Source organism: Drosophila teissieri, chromosome 3R (genome assembly GCF_016746235.2).
Source record: "Drosophila teissieri strain GT53w chromosome 3R, Prin_Dtei_1.1, whole genome shotgun sequence".
In the NCBI taxonomy this organism is placed as follows: domain Eukaryota; kingdom Metazoa; phylum Arthropoda; class Insecta; order Diptera; family Drosophilidae; genus Drosophila; species Drosophila teissieri.
The window spans coordinates 13,785,414-13,803,840 of record NC_053032.1 but is presented as its reverse complement, the minus strand read 5'-3'; the positions used below and the strand labels follow the sequence as shown (position 1 = coordinate 13,803,840).

The 18,427-nt window shown below is 40.8% G+C and overlaps 1 protein-coding gene across 1 annotated transcript; it reads left to right on the top strand.

Annotated features, from left to right (window-relative positions):
* The first annotated feature begins 5,244 nt into the window (after nt 1–5,244).
* LOC122621301 (calcyphosin-like protein) lies at nt 5,245–11,235 on the top strand. Its single transcript, XM_043799126.1, has 5 exons — nt 5,245–5,383; nt 8,352–8,500; nt 10,279–10,398; nt 10,615–10,672; nt 10,732–11,235. The coding sequence occupies exons 2-5, from the start codon at nt 8,352–8,354 to the stop codon at nt 11,044–11,046; spliced, it is 642 nt and encodes a 213-aa protein (XP_043655061.1). The 5' UTR covers nt 5,245–5,383; the 3' UTR covers nt 11,047–11,235.
* The last annotated feature ends 7,192 nt before the right edge of the window (nt 11,236–18,427 follow it).

Below are 18,427 nucleotides of genomic sequence, written 5' to 3'. Positions count from 1 at the left end.
ACTGCATTAGAGAAACGCCTACAATGGACTGCAGATCACAAGAAAATTCACATTTGCAACAGCTCAAATTTCCGGCCCAGCAGGCCCGCCCTCCAAAACGCTCCTATTCGTACGAGCTCGCAATTTTAACACACAACATTCGGATGCCCGGGCATCTGCACCTGCCTTAATAAAGCCTTCACCTGCAGACAGGCGACAGGACAACAAAGGATCCCACAGCAGGAACAGGAACAAGGGCTTCTCGATGGCTTGAAAAGTTGCTGTTGTTACTGATGCAGTACCAACTTCACGCCAGCACAGTAATTACAATGGCCAAAAAAATTTCCAGTAAGTTTGCATCAATTTGGCTCTGGTGTTAAATTTAAAACTAATTGAACAACATGTATTAGTCTTGTGAACAAAACTGTACAAAAATGTTAAGTTGTTTTAACTGTTATTATCTTAAATGTGTAATTACTGCAAGGGTATCTTAGATTAGACTTGCTGAAGTTAGCTTCCTTTTTTGTTAATACAATATTGCAAGTTTCAGCTGCAGGCACCTTCAGTGTTGAAAGTCCTGTTGGATCTATTGTCCTCGGGATTTAATAAATTCGCACATCGCCAACAACTGGAACCTCATTGTCCCAGCCAGAACTTTGACTACGGTTAACAAGAACCACACAGATTGGATATGAGTCTAAAAAAAGAGAACGGTACAGTCGAGCTCCTCGACTATCAGATACCCGTTACCCAGCAAGTGCGATCGATCTCTGCGTTCATACGGACAGACATTCGGACGAACACTGGCACATCGAGTCGGCTAGTGATCCTGATCAAAAACGTGAATACACTTAAGGGTCGGAAACGCTCCTTCTACCTATTACGTAAATTTTAACGAATTTAGTTTATCCCTTTCCATTAAAAGGTATAGCTGACTATGTTACTGAGTGCTGAATTGTGTTCGCATTTTGTCTTCATTTGGGGTTGGAGTTGATCCAGTGGACCCTCCACCATTCAATTCCCGCTCTCGTTTGAAATTTATTGTTGCAGATGCCCGGACGGGGAACGTGTTCCCATGTGTGGCGCATATGTTTCGCTTTTTTTGCATGCAATATTCTATTGAAATATTTGCAAATTACTGGAGGATTTCACCATCGACCTGGCAACGACGTTGATGCCGGTCCCAGACAATGGACAATTTGCGGAACAGAATCAGGTATTTAAAATGTGCACTCCATGCGGCTCTAGTTGGGCAGATTTAAGCATATATGTACATACATATATGGAGTGGACCACGCCTGCAGGGCACTAGGAGGAGCTGTCTGTGGCCATAATTTATTACAAGGAACAAAGTTATTTTAGGCGTTGCACACGCTCATGTTCATCTATAAAGTGCACTGGGTGAAAAATGTGTTCTTATCGATTACACGTTCAGACACTTATTTATTAGTTTACAGATAATAAATATGTGTGAATTATCACAATGAAGTGCACACTCCTGTACAACTACATTCTCAAATCAATATTTCTAAAGTATATTTCAAACTTTTAATTAAAAATAAATATATTTGTTGGTCAGTTAGATGGGGACACTACTAAATACTACAATTTGCTGAACAGGATTTGTTGAATCCAAAGCTGGGTAAGCCACACTTACTTTCTCAGTGTACTGTGCGAGAACATATCCTTTGTTCTGCTGGCAGGACCGGAGAATTCATTAAATAAAATAAAGTTAGCTTGTAGTAATTGTCAACGACAGTTTGATGTTTTTGTGAAATATTACAAGTAAATTGTTTTGCCGGCAGCTCCTTCGACCCATGCAGATTTCTCGCATCCTATGAGGGAATGGGAAAATATATTCAGAGCCAGCCCTTTATTGACAGTGTTGCAATTGGCTAAATTAGATTACATCATGCATATAAAAATGCCTGCCAACCGACGATGATGTATGACCCAACCGTTTTGGGCATGATTAATGATTTGCTCTGTATCTCTGATTGTTACCAAAGCAACGGAATTACGACCGGGACAAACGGAGTCCTTCATAAGTATGAGGCAAGGTCAAAAACCAGAGCAAACTTAATTAATATAAGCGACGGGTCAACAATCAACAAAACCGCGACATCCACTTCCACTTTTCATGCGACGCATTTCAATGGCCATAAAACGCAGCTTTAAAGCCGGCTTACGTCCTTGGCCATTCCGTTGTTTCAGCCCGAGTGGTAGGACAGGGGGCGTGGCAGTGGGCGTCGGCTGCTGAGGTCGCCATTTCACTAATTAAGTAAATATTTGACAAAAGCTCTTCGCGTGTCCGCCGTCCTTCCTTTCAAGTGGCAAGTTATCTGGAATTTTGCACGCCCGATGCTTGGAGATGAAAACCGGTGGTCGCCTATGCCGTGGCTACCACAATAATAGACCCTAAGAATAATTCCTTGTCAACACACTCATAAATAATGGACTGAGTCGGGTGGACCGCCTCTCATTCCACTTTTCCTCCGTCTTCCCACCATCGGCATCGTCATCATCATCAGCACTGTCAGATTCAAGTGGCCAGGTACAGACAAAGGCAAAGTATTTATCATAAGCAGGGCCACAAATTCCAAAGTCCAGCAGAAGAACCTCTAAATACCTTTGGTCGTGGCGTTTTTCAATTCATCTTTCTATTTGTTACAGAATATTCACTACAGCTTCCAACAATTATAGCCTTAAAAGTCTTTGGGTGATCCCTTCAGAAGAAATTAAAAAATGTTTGTATAAAAAACGGTTTTTATTTATCAAAAGGAGAGATTTAATATCGAGAGCATCTACACTTTTCGGCACCATTTTTACAGGCGACAAATTTATCAGTGGCATAAAATGAGTTCCCCGACGAAGTTTCCTCCACCTCTCTGATTTCACCTGACGACGATTTGTCATCTTTTAAATACAACAACAGAGCGGAGTGAAGTGAATGGCTTCAGGGCGAAGGACAAAGGACACGGCAATAATGCGTCGCAGCATAAATTTTATTTATTTTATAAGCGCATAAAGCTCTGGCCATGGTCGAGAAAAAGAGGTTGCTGTCCGACACTAGAAGAAATCCAAATAAACTATGGAAAACATTTTGTAAAAATTTCTTTCTTATGTTCGTAATTGTGAAATACTTCTTCTAAGCTAATACTTTTACCTATTTTTTCATATATCCTTAGCATGAACCTCCACTGCAGTCATAACACGAAAAGACAAATTTTCTCTCAGTGCCGATCTAGAACCGGCAGAAGCGACAAGTAGTCCTTCCTTCCACGTTTTTGCCCCCGTTGGCTGGCAACTTTGTTTGTCTAATACCTGAGATGCTTGGCCAACACTTTGTTGCCGTGTCGCGGTATTCAAAATAGGTTTTTAGTAGACTGTCCTGGAGCAGGGAAATGCCGGCGGCAGGGCCACGCCCATGGTTATGAATGGGCAGTCCGCCCACGAGACCGGCCACGCCCCCGCAGGAGAACTCTGTGTGTGACTGTGCGTGATATGAGCGCGTCTCGGGATCTCGGAACCGCAGCCACTTCATGTCAGGCTTTGAGCGTAATTTTTCTTGGGCAAAATAACTTGAGCAGCATCGCTAAACGAGCTTTTTACGCTGCCCTTGTTATAAAATAAGGGGAGGAGGGGAAATAAGGTGCGGGGGTGTCGCTGATGTCGTGGCAACGACGCGCTTGTAAAAGTTGAAAGATTTGCATAAGTAATTTGACAAAATGTAGTTGACAGTAAAAAGCAGCGAGCCATGCACACATGCACGCAGAATGCCACTGGCAAAATGATATGGCCAAGAAGTGAGGGATTTCCCGGGAGGAAAATGGGGTTTGGGGCCAGCTGATGACAGCCAGTGGTTGGCCAACAAGGAGGCGCAAATCCCCCCACATGATGGGGCAATCTTTCTTACTTATAAACCCACGAGAAGGCAGTCGCATTAGAGCAGCAACCGTTTCATTACCCCAAATGAGAAATGTGACGAGGGCACTGACAATGGAGATAATAACAAGTGGAAAATAGCTTCAAAATTTAAAGTAATTTCTGGAAAAAGGATAAAAATTGCGCTGAAAATGGCACCATTTTAGAAATGTCTCACTCCTTCAATAGCTTTCTTGGCGAGTAAAGCTCGTTTTGCTCTAGGACCTGTTGGAAACATTACAGAAAGCTTTGCGCTTGCCGCTGGACTCTACCTCTAGAATTAGTATAAACGTAAATTAGCTTACAAGTCTTCGATTCTTATTACTTATTGTTATTCCCGCCAAACTACTTCGAAGTTATTTGCTCAGTCGCAATATGTATTGATAGTCACATGAAAATGTAACAAGCGAGACATTGTCAAGCATAAAAACGACTCATGTCATGAATCCGACGGACTGAACACTCTCTCCTAATGCTTTAATTATTTTACACATTTTGTTTTGCAGAAATGCAAATAAGATTTACACTTAATAAAAATGTAAGAGCATTTAATTCCACAAAAGTACTGAAAAGCATCCGAAGAGCATCCACGACTGAAAAGCACAACTCATAAAGTGCACATCAATTTGGCATAACGGTGGCATGATATGCGCGCATAAATTTTATGCACTTCAGCGCCACAAAAAGCGGTAATGATAATGCCGTGTCGCGTCATAAAAATGTGATACCAAACACCCCCATTCCCCCCAAGATAAAAGGTGAGCGCCTCAATAATAACAATCGGAAAGGGGAAACGGAAAAAATGTAGCTAAACAAAGTGCGACATGCCACAAAAGCTCGCGTAAAAATGTATCTATGCATCCGTTGACGATTGGCAGCAAAACAAGGCTGTTGCTAAGCTTTTTTTACAGTGCACTGAGAATATAACCATAAACTTGTTTTATGAAATTATCTGCCAGCGTATTTCTTATTAAAATTGTATGTACCTACAGAGGCTTGGTATATACAGCCAAAATAAAAACTGTAAACACAACGTGTAATAATAGGGAGTTTGCCTTAAATTTCATTTAATTAATTATTTTATTGGGTTTATGCATTATTGGGAATCCATTTGTCCGTGCTGGTATCATAAATCAACCAGATACCCCAACAGTTTGATTAGATAAAAATGAATAGGCGTCTCCTTTTTTTCTGTGCTTTTTGTCGGTTGGGTAAGGACGCCGCTTATGGCGATGGTATGTGGGTATGGGTGCGGGTGTGGGTGTGGGCTCGGAAACTATCCACAGTTGCAACGGGTGGTTGCCCCGGTGGTGGTGTTGGCTTTTCCTCATTCGTTGCGAACGCTCCGCACACGCGACACGTGCGTGGAAAACTCCGTATTGCTGCGACATTGTGTAGTGAGAAAAGTTGAAACTGTTAAAACTGTTGAAACTGGAATAAAATAATAATAGACACTGAGTGTCAGCAGCTGCCGGGAAAGGTAAAAAGTGTGGCAAAGAAATAATCGACATGTCTGTTAATTATGGTGAAAGTTTTCCCATGCACACGTCGCTCCTTTTGCTATGCTGGCTATTCTTTTTCCTCCACATATATCTTTTATATTTTTTGGAGCGACAGCTGGCGTTGTCAGTAGCCGATACTTTGCTTGTTAGCGAAACAGGACTCATGTCATCGCATCTCTATATTCCGGATATACGCGATATACGCAACAGTTTCAGAATCAGGCGTTTCGTGTCATAAAGACACGCACAAATCATTCTTAAACTCAGCCAGGTCCTGGCTCGTCCTGATGGCTTTTAACGTTGTCCTTGCTTCCTTTTGCTTAACTCGCAATTTATGGTTAATCGATGTTGTCTTTGAACGTGACCTATTTGCTTTATTTGGCGTAGGTTTACTGGCGTTGTCCTGCGAGTCTCCTGTATTCCATATCCTGTATCCAGTGTGTGTCGCCATTATCCCTGTCGCACTCAGCGTCCTGCTGACGTGTTAAATCGTCTTTTTGTTTACCCTTACCCTCAATAAAGCCATAATTTATTTTTCATGTTCTATCGCAGTTCGTTAGCATCTCTTCCTTTTGGCTTTCCATTTTTTTCTCCTCGTTAGATGGCATTTCACTTTTTGCATACGTGGCGTATGCGCCATATTATACTAGATAGGGAGAGCTCGGGCGAAATCGATACAACGGACGACCTTGACTTCCGGCAAGGATGCTGCAGTTTGCCTTCAAAGGTGCATTGTTGCCCGGCAACATTTGTTGCCAGGACCCGTGGAGCGCCCCTTAAGAAAACTTTACAGTTTTACAATCCTTAAAATCGATCTGCTATTCTAAGGTATTATCAACTATCATTGAGTCGTCGTAAATCGTTTACAAGGTGGTGAATTTGTGTTATATCAATGTCTACTTCCTATAGTATATCAATCAAGACATTTTCAATTTTGTAAAGTGTATATTGCATTCTGCGTTTGTTCAAATACGGAATAAACTACATCTAACTTCTTTTCTAGTATAGTTTTTAGTTACTTTTGCCCTTGGGTTCATTGCTACATATTAGTTTTCAGAGTTTTTCCCGGTGTCCTGTGACCGAATGGCGTGTGCCATCTAAGGACACTAAAGTGCCACCTGGGGCTGCTAATTAGGACCCTGTTCATTACTCACGCCGCATTTGTCGTGACTGTCTAACTGACTATCTAACGGGGTCATCGGGAATGGGACTCCCAGTGGCTGTATAATTATACTACATAAATATAAAAAAGTTGGTATAAAAGCTTTTCATGGTTGTTTACTCAGACTGGCATGACAGCTATTCAAATCACATCAATCGATGTAATTTCCCGGCCTCGTCAGTCTTTTTCCCAGTAAGGGTTTCAAGGTTTCGAAGAAACTCCGTAATTTGGTTGCCTTCTGAATCACGAAATCAATTTTATTGATTTGGAAAACAAATATTTGGCTTTTCTGGGTCTGTTTACTTCTATTCTGGCATTGACTAAACTGATCAATGAGTCAACATTAAATGGGATTTCACTGCCTAAGGTCAACGATATATCCTCAAATCCAAACTTAAATATAGAATAATAATTCTATCGTTTAATAAGCCAATCAAATCTACTTCAATTCCCGTCTATTTACAATTCAATGTCCCTGTCTTCGTCGCGCATACATTAGTACGATATACATTTGTTGATGGAACTATTATTATTGCGAATTGACGCGTAAAATATTGAGGTGAGTGCACACACTTACCCTCGCCCACCAAATTGAGTGCTAATCAAACTAGTTGGACCTCCAGTCTGCACGGTTCATTGAGCCAAGTGCCACCTGGTGGGAGTCGAGACCCACCCTTTGCTATTTATCCACACTGAAAATAATTTCTTTGTATTTTGGAGTGTGCAACGGATCTTATTTGGTTTTGGTTTGCTTACATTACAAAAACTCGAATATGCAGCTAATTTAAAATATAGGACATTCTTAATTTTTATTTCATGAAATGTTTTTATATGAGACTTTTGCTCATTTATTCTTAAGTGCATGCGTGGCAACAGTAATGGTAACGTAAATTTGCCAAAAGTGATTTATTTATTCGCCACGAAACTGGTTTTAATTTTACATAGTTTTGTTTGACTTAGATGTATATTTAAGATGCGGAATTGCTGGCAAGCCTTTCAATGCCATTGAACCGTGAAGTGAGTGCGCCATAAGTGACTGACGAGTTATATTTGGACGAATTAATTTAAAATGTGAATCATCTAGACAAATTACAAGCGGTTTTGGTTTCTTAGAGACAACGTACGACGACTTTACACGCCACCTTCTGGTGTAATTGGACGCCTTTGAGCTAAAGTAAATCAATTTCGGGTGTAATAGCTCTCGGCTATAGCTGTTGCTGCGTGGAAATCGTGGGCTATCAAATTTTCCGGCCAGAAAAATATTTTCCGAGCTGACAATTATTGTAGCGGCGTAAACACAGAAATTAAATATCAAACAAATTCCTGTAAATCGCCCGCGGGCAATTGACAGCTTATAAGGAAGCTTACGCACAACAAAGGAATCTTAAATGTTAATTAACTACACGCAAATATAAATGAAGGAACGAAAAACGCTGCTCGTATAATATTCAAATCTTAAGTAGTACTTAATCATTTTCTATTGCTTGGCTTTTTGCAAACAAATATATTTTGATGCGTACTTGAGATAAGGATGATGTAAATATAGATTTAATTTATTTAAATACAGATTGTTTATTATTAGTAGAAATGTGAAATAAATTAAAATTTAAGAAAGGAAAGGCAGCATAAGCTTGTTTCCTACCAAAACATTTCTGTAACTTATCTGACTTACTTACTTATCAGGTAGACCTAGGACCGTCTTTGATTTTACTTCAGAGAACTTCAAAGGGTATGCTTCGCTACGACTATAGTTTGATTCCAATATGTGTGTTTATTTTTCGCAGATGCATCGCGAAAACGCCTACAGCAAGGAGGCCGAGCTGAAGAATCTGGCCAAACGCGAGTTGGCCAACGGGTTGGACAAGGATCCAATTTACAAATTGCGCCTGCAGTGCTTCAGTCGCGGTGCCACCGGCATCTTGGGTTTGTCCAGGTAAGCTGGCTATAACGACTAACCCTTACCCCCGATTCCCACCACTTCAATGAACTAACTGGGCAAAGAATCAGGAGCTTAGGCTTAGGTGAGGCTGACTGTTTGCATAATGGTGCTCCAGTTGTGTGTGTTTCAGGTACAGGAGGCTTCATACGGAGGATTCTGAAACACTCACAACTGGATTTGTTTGCTATTTGTTTCTTATCTGCACACATTTTTGGTAAACGAAGCGGTAATTCTCTTAGAACAGTAATTGACCTAATATTTAATCAGCTTTGATAATGGTTAGTATTTAAGAGTATGACTATTTAATTAATAATATTTCAGAATTTTCACTGTGCCGGCCGGCAAGGGATGTAATTTGGTTTTATTTTAACACCTTTGTTATTATAGTACATACATATTTGTATTTTTTTATAATCGGTTAGGTATTCAATTTATAAAGCATGGATATACGCCTTTTTTGCCTTGTTAGGATGTGCAAGGTTTATCCAGCTTTTTGGCAACATGCGAAATGCGAGACGTGGAGAGGTGCAAGATATGTGAGCAGAATTCCCCCATTATTCGCCTGAGATGCAGATGAGCCTCTTGTGTAGCGTTGCAACCCCGAGGGGCAGTATTAAAATGATGAAATCGTTGAGGGTCCCACAAGTGACGGAATAGAGAACATATAGCCAGAAAAGGGCAGGTGAAGATGGTCGGAGCTGGGCAGGGAATATGGCAAATGAAACTGAAACTTTGCCGGCTTTTTCTGCTACCGCCGCTCCTGATGATGATGTTAAGTTCGGGCTCAGCTAGGCGCATGTAAATACGAGCATGCCGAGAGTTCGAGTGCATGTTGAACTAACATTCTCGAAAGCGCTTTCAAGTGTGTGCAGGCCGGGCAGGAAAAAAGGGGAAAATAGAAAAACTATAACTATGAAGCTCGCTGGAAGACTGAGGACTGAGGAAGAGGGTGCCGAAGGGGGAGTGGCAAAAATCGCTGACTGAATGCAAACAAACATAATTGGATTTCAGTAGTTGCTGTCGAGCAAGGCTGCACTTTAAAAAAATAAAAGAATATGGAGTCTCACAATCAAATTAAAGAAACTTATATTTCAACTTTTATTTTAAGGCTCAATTTAAAAACAATTATTGCACTGTATTTCTACAATAATATTTTCCTGCGTATAGAAATTACTTTTTCTTCCAGTATAGCGACCTGCCACGCCCCTTTTCCACAATCCCCACAGTGTTTGACTCAGCCCACTGTTAGTTTTTATTTCAATTTGAGCTGGGAGCAGAGTAGAGCAGCGTAGAGCTAAACCGCGTCCACCTGTACCGCCCACCGCCCACCGCACAAAACCTCCAGCCTCCACCTGTTTTTCCCGCTTTTCCCGGCTGTCTGCTAACAATTTCCCGCTTTGAATATATAGACATTTTGAACAAAATCCTCGCATCTGCAACATATGTACGGTATGTGCATTTGTTTGTTTGTTGGCTTGTCGGTCGGATGGTGGCTGTGCCTATTGGCCTCGTCCTCGTGAGCGCGCATTTTCATTTGTATTTATGCAATTTGTTTGTTTGCCAGCCGGAAAATTCAATGCATCGAATGCATAGCTGAATGAGCTCCCACTTCCACTGCCGCCCACTTCTCTGAGTATCTATCAATGGCATATTCTTATCCGACTGGCTTTGTCCCGTGGCAATAATAGGAATATATTTTCATTTTGCCATTCATATTGCGAATTATTTTTGTGCGGCTCTCGTTTCTGACTTCGTTTTGTATGTATTTCCAGATCATTCCGGGTGATGGACGACGATGGCAGCAAATCTCTCAGTCCCGAGGAATTCAAAAAGGGAGTCACGGATATCGGTCTGGACCTGAGTGATTCCGAAATCGATGAAATGTTCTCCAGGTTGGTAATTGCCAATGTCAACTTCAATGACAAACTGAAACTTGAGCTATTCGCTCTTAGGCTTATGATCGAAAACCCAATGAGTAGTTAAACGTAAAAGTTTATAATTAATTATAATCATAAGACTAGAATCTCCCAAGAGAAGGAGTTTATGTTATAAGTCACTTTAAGGTCTTTAAGGATTATCGTAAATACAAAGTCTAATTTATTTCACAGCTTCGACACAGATGGCAGTGGCAACATTAATATGACAGAATTCCTGGTAAAATTGCGTGTAAGTGAAATTGATATTGAATGAAAACAATTTTGTTGTTAAAATATCCTTGTTTGTAGCCTCCAATGAATAATTCGCGTATCAGTATCATCGAAAAGGCCTTCGACAAGATGGATGCCAATGGCGATGGTCAAATTACCGTTGTCGATTTGAAGAATGTTTACTCGGTGCGCGATCATCCGAAATATTTGAGTGGCGAGATGACGGAAACCCAGATATTCACGCAGTTCCTGAAAAACTTCGAGGTGGGTGCTCCAAATCCGGATGGCATCGTGACCAGGGAGGAATTTATCAACTACTATGCCACGATCAGCGCCTCGATCGACAACGACGCTTATTTCGATCTTATGATGCGACAAGCCTACAAACTGTAGATTGTGTTCCTTTTACAGATTTAATGTTTAACGTCCAATTGCCGTCTCTTAAGCTTGATATGTTGAATAATTGCGCACTTGTAATAACAACTAAAAGCCAAGCCAATGTTTCAATTAAATTTACTAGTAATGTTGATATCTAATTCTTGTTGTATCATTTAAAAATCAATAAAGAAAAGCGAAATCATATTTGAAAATAATATTGGGCTTTAAACCGCTTTAACTAACCTAATCTTTGGCTTTATTCACCGATTTGCGAAATGACAACGCAAATCAGTCGAGCCGTAAACATTCCAATACCCAAACCCTCTTCGCCACTCCAGTTGCGTGTAGTTTGGCCAAATAATGCGCTATAATAATTTATTAAATTAAAGCCGCGTGCTAATTAGCATAAAACTAATTAGATTACTTGTACATGCGAAGCCGCAAAGCACGGCGTAACACTCCCTGAACGGGCACAGAGTTGGGTTTAGAATACGGTTTTGGTGCTCGGGCGGCATACGCGGCGTATGCGCCATCGTTAGCTGTGTGTTTTTGTCGCTTTTAATAAAAGCCAGTTTGGCAAAAAGTCAGGCCAGCCAACTCAGACAGAACAAATAAGCCTGATTAGCTCGTGTTTGTATGGGTGGGCGCCTGTTACTGGGTTTATACGACTCTAATGTTGCAAAAACTGACAAAAATGCCGCATTCGTATTTCATACGAATCTGAATAGAAGTAATAGCATTGATTTTGGTATACAACACTCTTATTATCAGCGCAAATATAAAATTTAAAAAACAAATGTAAAATCAGGAATAAAAGAGATCATGACATTTCTTGGGACCATTTCTCTATGCATTAGAAACCCCAACCCGGAGATGAACCCCTACCACCCCAAAAAAACTTGTGCGACTTCTGAGCCCGCTCAAGTGCTTAATTAGAGGCTTATTAGAGCGCTGACGACGGCAATTGGCAAACTCTAATTACAGCCATTTCGCATCGATGATAAGAATACCACATCTGATTATAAGCCGGGTAAACAAGGCTTAATATCCAGTGATATTGATAACAGCTCGGCAAACGTATCGGCCTGATTATGCAGCCAAGTTTTTGTATGCCATGTAGACAATGTTAAAAGTTTGCCCAAGTAATTAAATCACTTTGATCTTTGCTAATTACAAGCCAAGAACATACATTTAGCAGTTTGGCAAGCGTGTGCGCGTGTCTCCTTGAATGCCTATCTGTGTGACTAAGAGAGTGTGTGTGTTTCCGTGTCCGTGTGCCTGTGTGAGTGAGTGGGTATCTGTGTGTGCAGCTTGTTAGACAAAGCCCAGCATCACCGACATCCTCATCAGGCCAAAAGGGCCAACAGCGGCAGCAACAACAATGTTGACAAGTTACCTGCCAAATTAATGCAAACATGAAACGTGCGGCAACGGGAATATTAATTAACTAACTACCTGGAACACTCACACTAATGCCCGCAGATACACGCGAAAAAACTTCGATTAAACACTTGATTATTTGTGCTTTTAATTACTACCTAAAAACCTTGCAATTAACTAATTTATGTAAATAGGTTCAACTTGTTTTGAAAATGTTTTTATGTTATTTTGTAAAAATGCACTGTACTTGGCTTTATAATACAAAATTTTTCCTAGTGCAGCTACTTGCTTCTAGATCTGGCGTCCTTTGGCCTCCGTGTGTGCCTCGTGTTGGCAGTTGGCACTTGGCATTGTCAGATTTGAAGGCGCATACCTGGCTACATCGCCGGTTTTGCTAACTAACTTGATCCCGTCCCCCGCGTCCAAAATTATTCCAACCACTGCCAAGTGGCGTATGATTAATGAACGTTTCATTAGCGCTACTCGCATTACATGCACGGTTCGACCGGCCAAGGAGCAAAAGGAAGTATTTGCATTTCAGCAGGTTGCCGAACGTGATCACAATATTATCTCTTCATCAGCGGCCAGTCCGGTTCTCCAGAAAAATGTGGAAAAATGCAAAGAGCTTTTTGCTCGTTGAGAGTCGGAATTTCAAATGGGATGGATATTTTTAAAGTTACTGTTATAACTTTTATTTTATTCTGAAAAACAGATAAGATATAATTTAATGTTGCTTGAAAAATATTTTAAGCATGCATACATAAAAACGTCCGGTTCATATATATGTATTTAAGATATTTCATTCTCCAATATTATTACTAACATAGAACAGTTTTAAATTTGACTGCACTGAGGCATTTTCCTTTTTCAATAGTTGATGCCGAGGTGCCAGGCACTCATTTTAGCCACATTTTAAGGCATCTCTACTCAGCCGTAGTTGGCCATGCTCAACTCCTTTTTGCAGGCTGCTCATGTAGTTGTTTTTCCTCGGGTACACGTCGTTGGGTGAGTCAAGGGGAGGCAAACGAAGCTGGCGTTAACGAGTTACAATGATTTTCGTGCTAATTAAAATGTTTTTTGCAATCAGTTTACCGCATTAGCATTTCGTTTAGCAGCCGAGCAGGCACCTGCAACATAAATTACGTATACGCAGCGTTGCCGACAGTGCCAGTGAAACGAAAACGTTGGCCAAAAAGTCTGTTTACTTCGTCTAATGAACTCCCATATTTGCCAGCATAGTTTTGGTCTCTTCTGTCACCTGTCTTCCCATCTTGGGCTCCATTTCCCTGCCAATCCGCATTTTATGGAGTAGCCTAATTAGATGATTTAGACATTTTGGCAGCTACGGATGACTGGGATTGAACTCGTTAGTGGTTTTCAATTACATCTTTCCTGTCATTTTGCAACTGATGGGATAGTCTTTTGTTATTTTTTAAAGGATGATAGTTATGTTTGCTCACAAATTCAATGGAGAGGGCACAATATCACATATGTATATGAAAAAAATGTGTAATAGCTGCTGATCTCTAACTGCTGATATCTAACAAGGGTACCAAACTTTATACAAATATGTTGAAGGGGAAAATGCTTTCGGTAGCTTCTAGAGTTTCGTTTATCATTGAAACGTGTTAGAACTAGAAGTATTCCTTTTTTTCAAAATTTTGGTACTATCGCCGTGACGCGGTTTTCTCAGTGCATTCAACAAATATACACATACCACTCGTTTAATATCAAAATCCAACTTGACTAAACTGCTGCCACTTATGGCCCAATCTATGCGATGTTATACTCTCGAAAAATGGCTTACTCAATGCTCGGGGCACATGCCGTAACACGTGTTGCAAAGTTTTTAGCCAATTCGGATAAAGTTATATTTGGCCAACAATAAGCAAATGCGAGAAATGCTCTCAAGTATTTTCAGACGTTCTAATGCGAGGCATTTTATTGCTGGCACATACACAGACACTTGCGATTGTGCAACTCGCATGCTGGACACGTGTAAAAGTTCGGTTTTAAACACTTGCAAACAAAATGTTTTCGATTTTTGAAGCGTTGCTCGCTTTTGTTTTATGAATCTCAGCTTCTCGGTCATGTGTGGCCCACAAAACGCACAGCACAGAAATCCCCAGAGCAGGCAAAAACTTTTAGTTTGGGATCGCCCACGTTTACTGTCAATAAAACTTTGCCTGAGCCGGCAAAATAGAAGCAAAAATCCCTTTAAAGAAATATTGCGTTCACTGGGTGCGGGAAAACAGGATAGATTATGTTAGAGAAAACGGAATGGTGCGCCGTGTCTTATAAAACATGCAAATGCAATGAAATTACATGTTACGTATACGCCCCTTGGTGCAGCCGGAAAATGTACGAAGAGAAACAGCAAAAGCAAAAGCAACAGCAACAGCAGAAAAAGCAAACTTCATACTCCAAAGGATTATGCAAAATTATGCTTAAAAAGGGAATCACGGAGCTAAAGGAGCTAAGGGAGCCAAGGGAGCGCAATGGGATAGGCAAAATCCACGCACATTAAATTAAAGTGCTTTCAATAAAGTCGAATCGTGACTTTGGCCCTAATGACGAGGACAAAGGACAAGCCGGCAAATCTCTCTTAGTGCTTGACAAATTGACTTGCAAATCTCTTTTTATTTTTTATTCCCTATTATTATTATATCTTTGATTCGGTGCAAGTATTTCATAATTTTCGATGGGCGTAGCCGTAGCGGATGCCGCACTAAAAGCGCACTCAGCTCAAAGACAACCAGCGGAAATAGTTGGAAAAGCTGGCTGGCTAAAAAGTATGTGCGACTGATACACTAAACGTTTACGACAGCTAAAAATTAATTCTCCGTGCAACTTAATTGAAATGAATAACTCCCGATATCCTTCGCGAATGTAAAATGTTTCCATACTACTTAAACTTACTTTGAAGTGAATAAAGAAAAGGCCAACGCTCAGTATCTTTCAGTTTCTTGCAGTGTGCGGAGTCCTGCGAGTACGTGCCATGGGCCAAACAAAACACGCGACCCAGACGAGTCATAAGCAGCTGAAAGGAGGATTGGAAGGGGATGAGCAGGGCTTGAGCCGTTTTGGTGGCCGACAATGACCCGAGACCGTGGGATTTGGCAGGGGGCAGGGAGCAGGGGACAAGGGCCAAAAATGAAAGCCGCAGCCAGACGACCGCCATTTATAGCGAATGCATTCGGATTTTTCGGATTTGCGCACAAGATAATGTGCAGCACTATCCTTCTGCCGCCGATCCCTCATCCCCCGACCTTTCCCTCCTTTTGAGCACGATCCTTGGTTGCATGTGAGAGGGCTAAGCAGCAGCTCGAATGCAACGGAAATAGTTTTGTGTGAGATTTATTGCCACTCTGGAGAGTCATAAAACGGAAATTGTACACAAAATCCTTTCGGATGCTCGTTTAAGTTGCCAGCTGACCCACCGCCCTCCTCCCCCTTTTCTCTGCGTGTATGGGTGAGCATTTTTATGTGTTGTGTCATTTTTGTTTACTCTGCTTTGCTGTTAGCTTGTCCAAATGTTTATGTAAGTCATCGCTTCGTTTATTCGATGCCATCCCATTTTGAAATTATATTTTTGTCCGTTTTGTGGAAACGCTTCTGATTTTCTGCTTTCTAAAAACTCTTTGCCCTGCAATTGCAGTTTATTTATTTTATTTACCACCCTTTGAGTGGGTCAAATGCATTGTCCACTTGAATTCTACCCCCAACTCCTCTGCCATAAATTTGCCCGGCTTTCGCAGAGACACAGATTAAAATGCCCACTTTGCTGAATTGGTTTAGAAGTAAAAAGGGAAAATCTGGAAAGCCCTTTGTCGAGCACAATATGGAAAAGTGCATTAAACTTTTAATAAGGAATTATTCCCATGTAGCTCAGTACTTCATTAGGCAACAGAACAGTCGACCTACAGTTTTTAATAAAGGCATTACTGGCGAATAGTTTAGACGCATTTGTGAAGATATAATATTTAAGTAAATTGCGCTTCATAAGTAATAGGAAGCTATAGGCTTAGATTATTATTCTATATATTTCCGATGTCCTGCAGCCAGCACTTTTGTTTAGTTTTGTAAACTTCTGCATCTGCTATAAAACTAGAGCTAGAACTAGAATGTGGACAAAATAACTGGTTCTGTAACTCTCTCCAATGCTGTAATAAAACATGAATAAACCGAATTGTATGGGAATTGTAAATGCGATTGGTTTTTGAGTATCCTCTCTCGCCGTTCATTTGAATTTTGCTGGCGATGCAAAAGTTAAAATTCTTAGTTTCGTTCATTTCAATTCCAAATCAGTTTCACCTACCCATTCCTTTCGTCCGATCTCAAACAGTTTCGAGTAATTTGGCTGAAAACCAAAAACCCAGCCACCCAGTCCCCGACTTCCCAGTCCTTAGAAGCTTGTCTGGCAGTCGCTGGCTTTTTGATGACAACCCAAAGATATCGCTGGAAAAGTGGCTGGCCAAGTTACGCAGTGAAAACGGTTTTCTATGTCCACCGAGGCCATTACCATATATCTAACGGTGAACTTATAGAGCAAACCTATTTACCCCTCTGCTGCTGCAGCTCCTCCTCCTCATCGCTGGGCTCTTTTGTCATCTTGCGTAAACAGCAGAATTTTCTCGGATAAAGGCGGGCGATTTTAGGGGGATCAGGCGGCATGATGCCACCGTCTGGGTTAGAAACCCATTTGGGTGCTAACATGATTTTGCACCAGGAGTCTCTAGTCTCGAGTCTGGGCCTGGTCATTTCCATTTCCGTGGTTGACAACATTTTTGGCAAACGATTTTCTGCTTATTTGCCGCAAAGCAAAACCAATCGAAAGATGGCTAGTGATGGTAGAAAATATTGCTATCGGGCTTGCCCTTCGAGTAATTGAACTAATAAATTAGTTTACAAATTAATTTCGTTCATTAATACATTTTTCTTATTATGCTACGATGGGATTGTGAAATAATCTTATTACATGATAATCTTTAGTTTGTTTACTATATTTTAGTTAGTTTGGCCCCAGGTTATCCCCAGAATAGTAATAACAAGTTTATTCCGTCTGCGGATGCTTTTACCTGTCTGTTTAACCTATCTTCTTGGCCATCTCTAGCCAAATTCATTTATCTCCCTTTAATAGAGTTGGCCAGACCCGGCTGCTTAGCATCGCTGAGACAGAAGACCAAAGACCGAGGACTGAGGACTGAAACCGTGGAACGTTGAGCTGGCACTGCAGACAGCACGGCAGGATAATCATTTTTTCATAAAGTCATTATTGTTGTGGTTGCAGTTGGAGCCGTATTCGACCGCACCTCTTATCCTGCTTATCTGCTCCCCTGGCAACTATTGTTCTCAAGTGTTTGTCGTTTGTGCGACTGTGGCAAGAGGAATGAAATTATGTTGCCGATGGCCAAGGCAGCCGCAGAAAACAATTTCCATTTAGTACATTTTCCTGCAAGTAAACACGCTCCTGTCGCTTCTACAACTGCTAGGAAAATGAGGTATACTTAATTGAATTTAACATGTCAGAAAGGATACAAAATCTTACTTTTATTGCTTTCCTTATTTATTATTGATGAAATATAATTGGTTAATTATTTTTTAACATTAAATATTTCCTTGACTTTAACTTAGCGCCTAAACAATTTAATAAGAATATAGTCGCTAGAATTATTTGATTAATTATAATTTTTAAGTCATTTATGCTAGCGATACAATACGTTTATTTTAATTTAATACTATTTCCAGGGTATAACACTGCTGAATTTATTTATTTTGTATTTGTTTGCCATCGTTTTTCAGTGCGCTGTGGCACTTTGCGTTTGGCTTTCCACTTAGCATTTCGCTATTTTGCGCTGATGGAACTGGCGACAGCCCCAAAGTAAATGAGTAAAAATTGATGGGGACTGGGTGTGGGGAATCTTCCATGGGAAAATGGCCATTAGAGGCTTTAGCATTGCTTTCTTTTCTGATTCAGACGTCCCTCTGTCAATTAACCGCGACCAGAAGGCTTAGC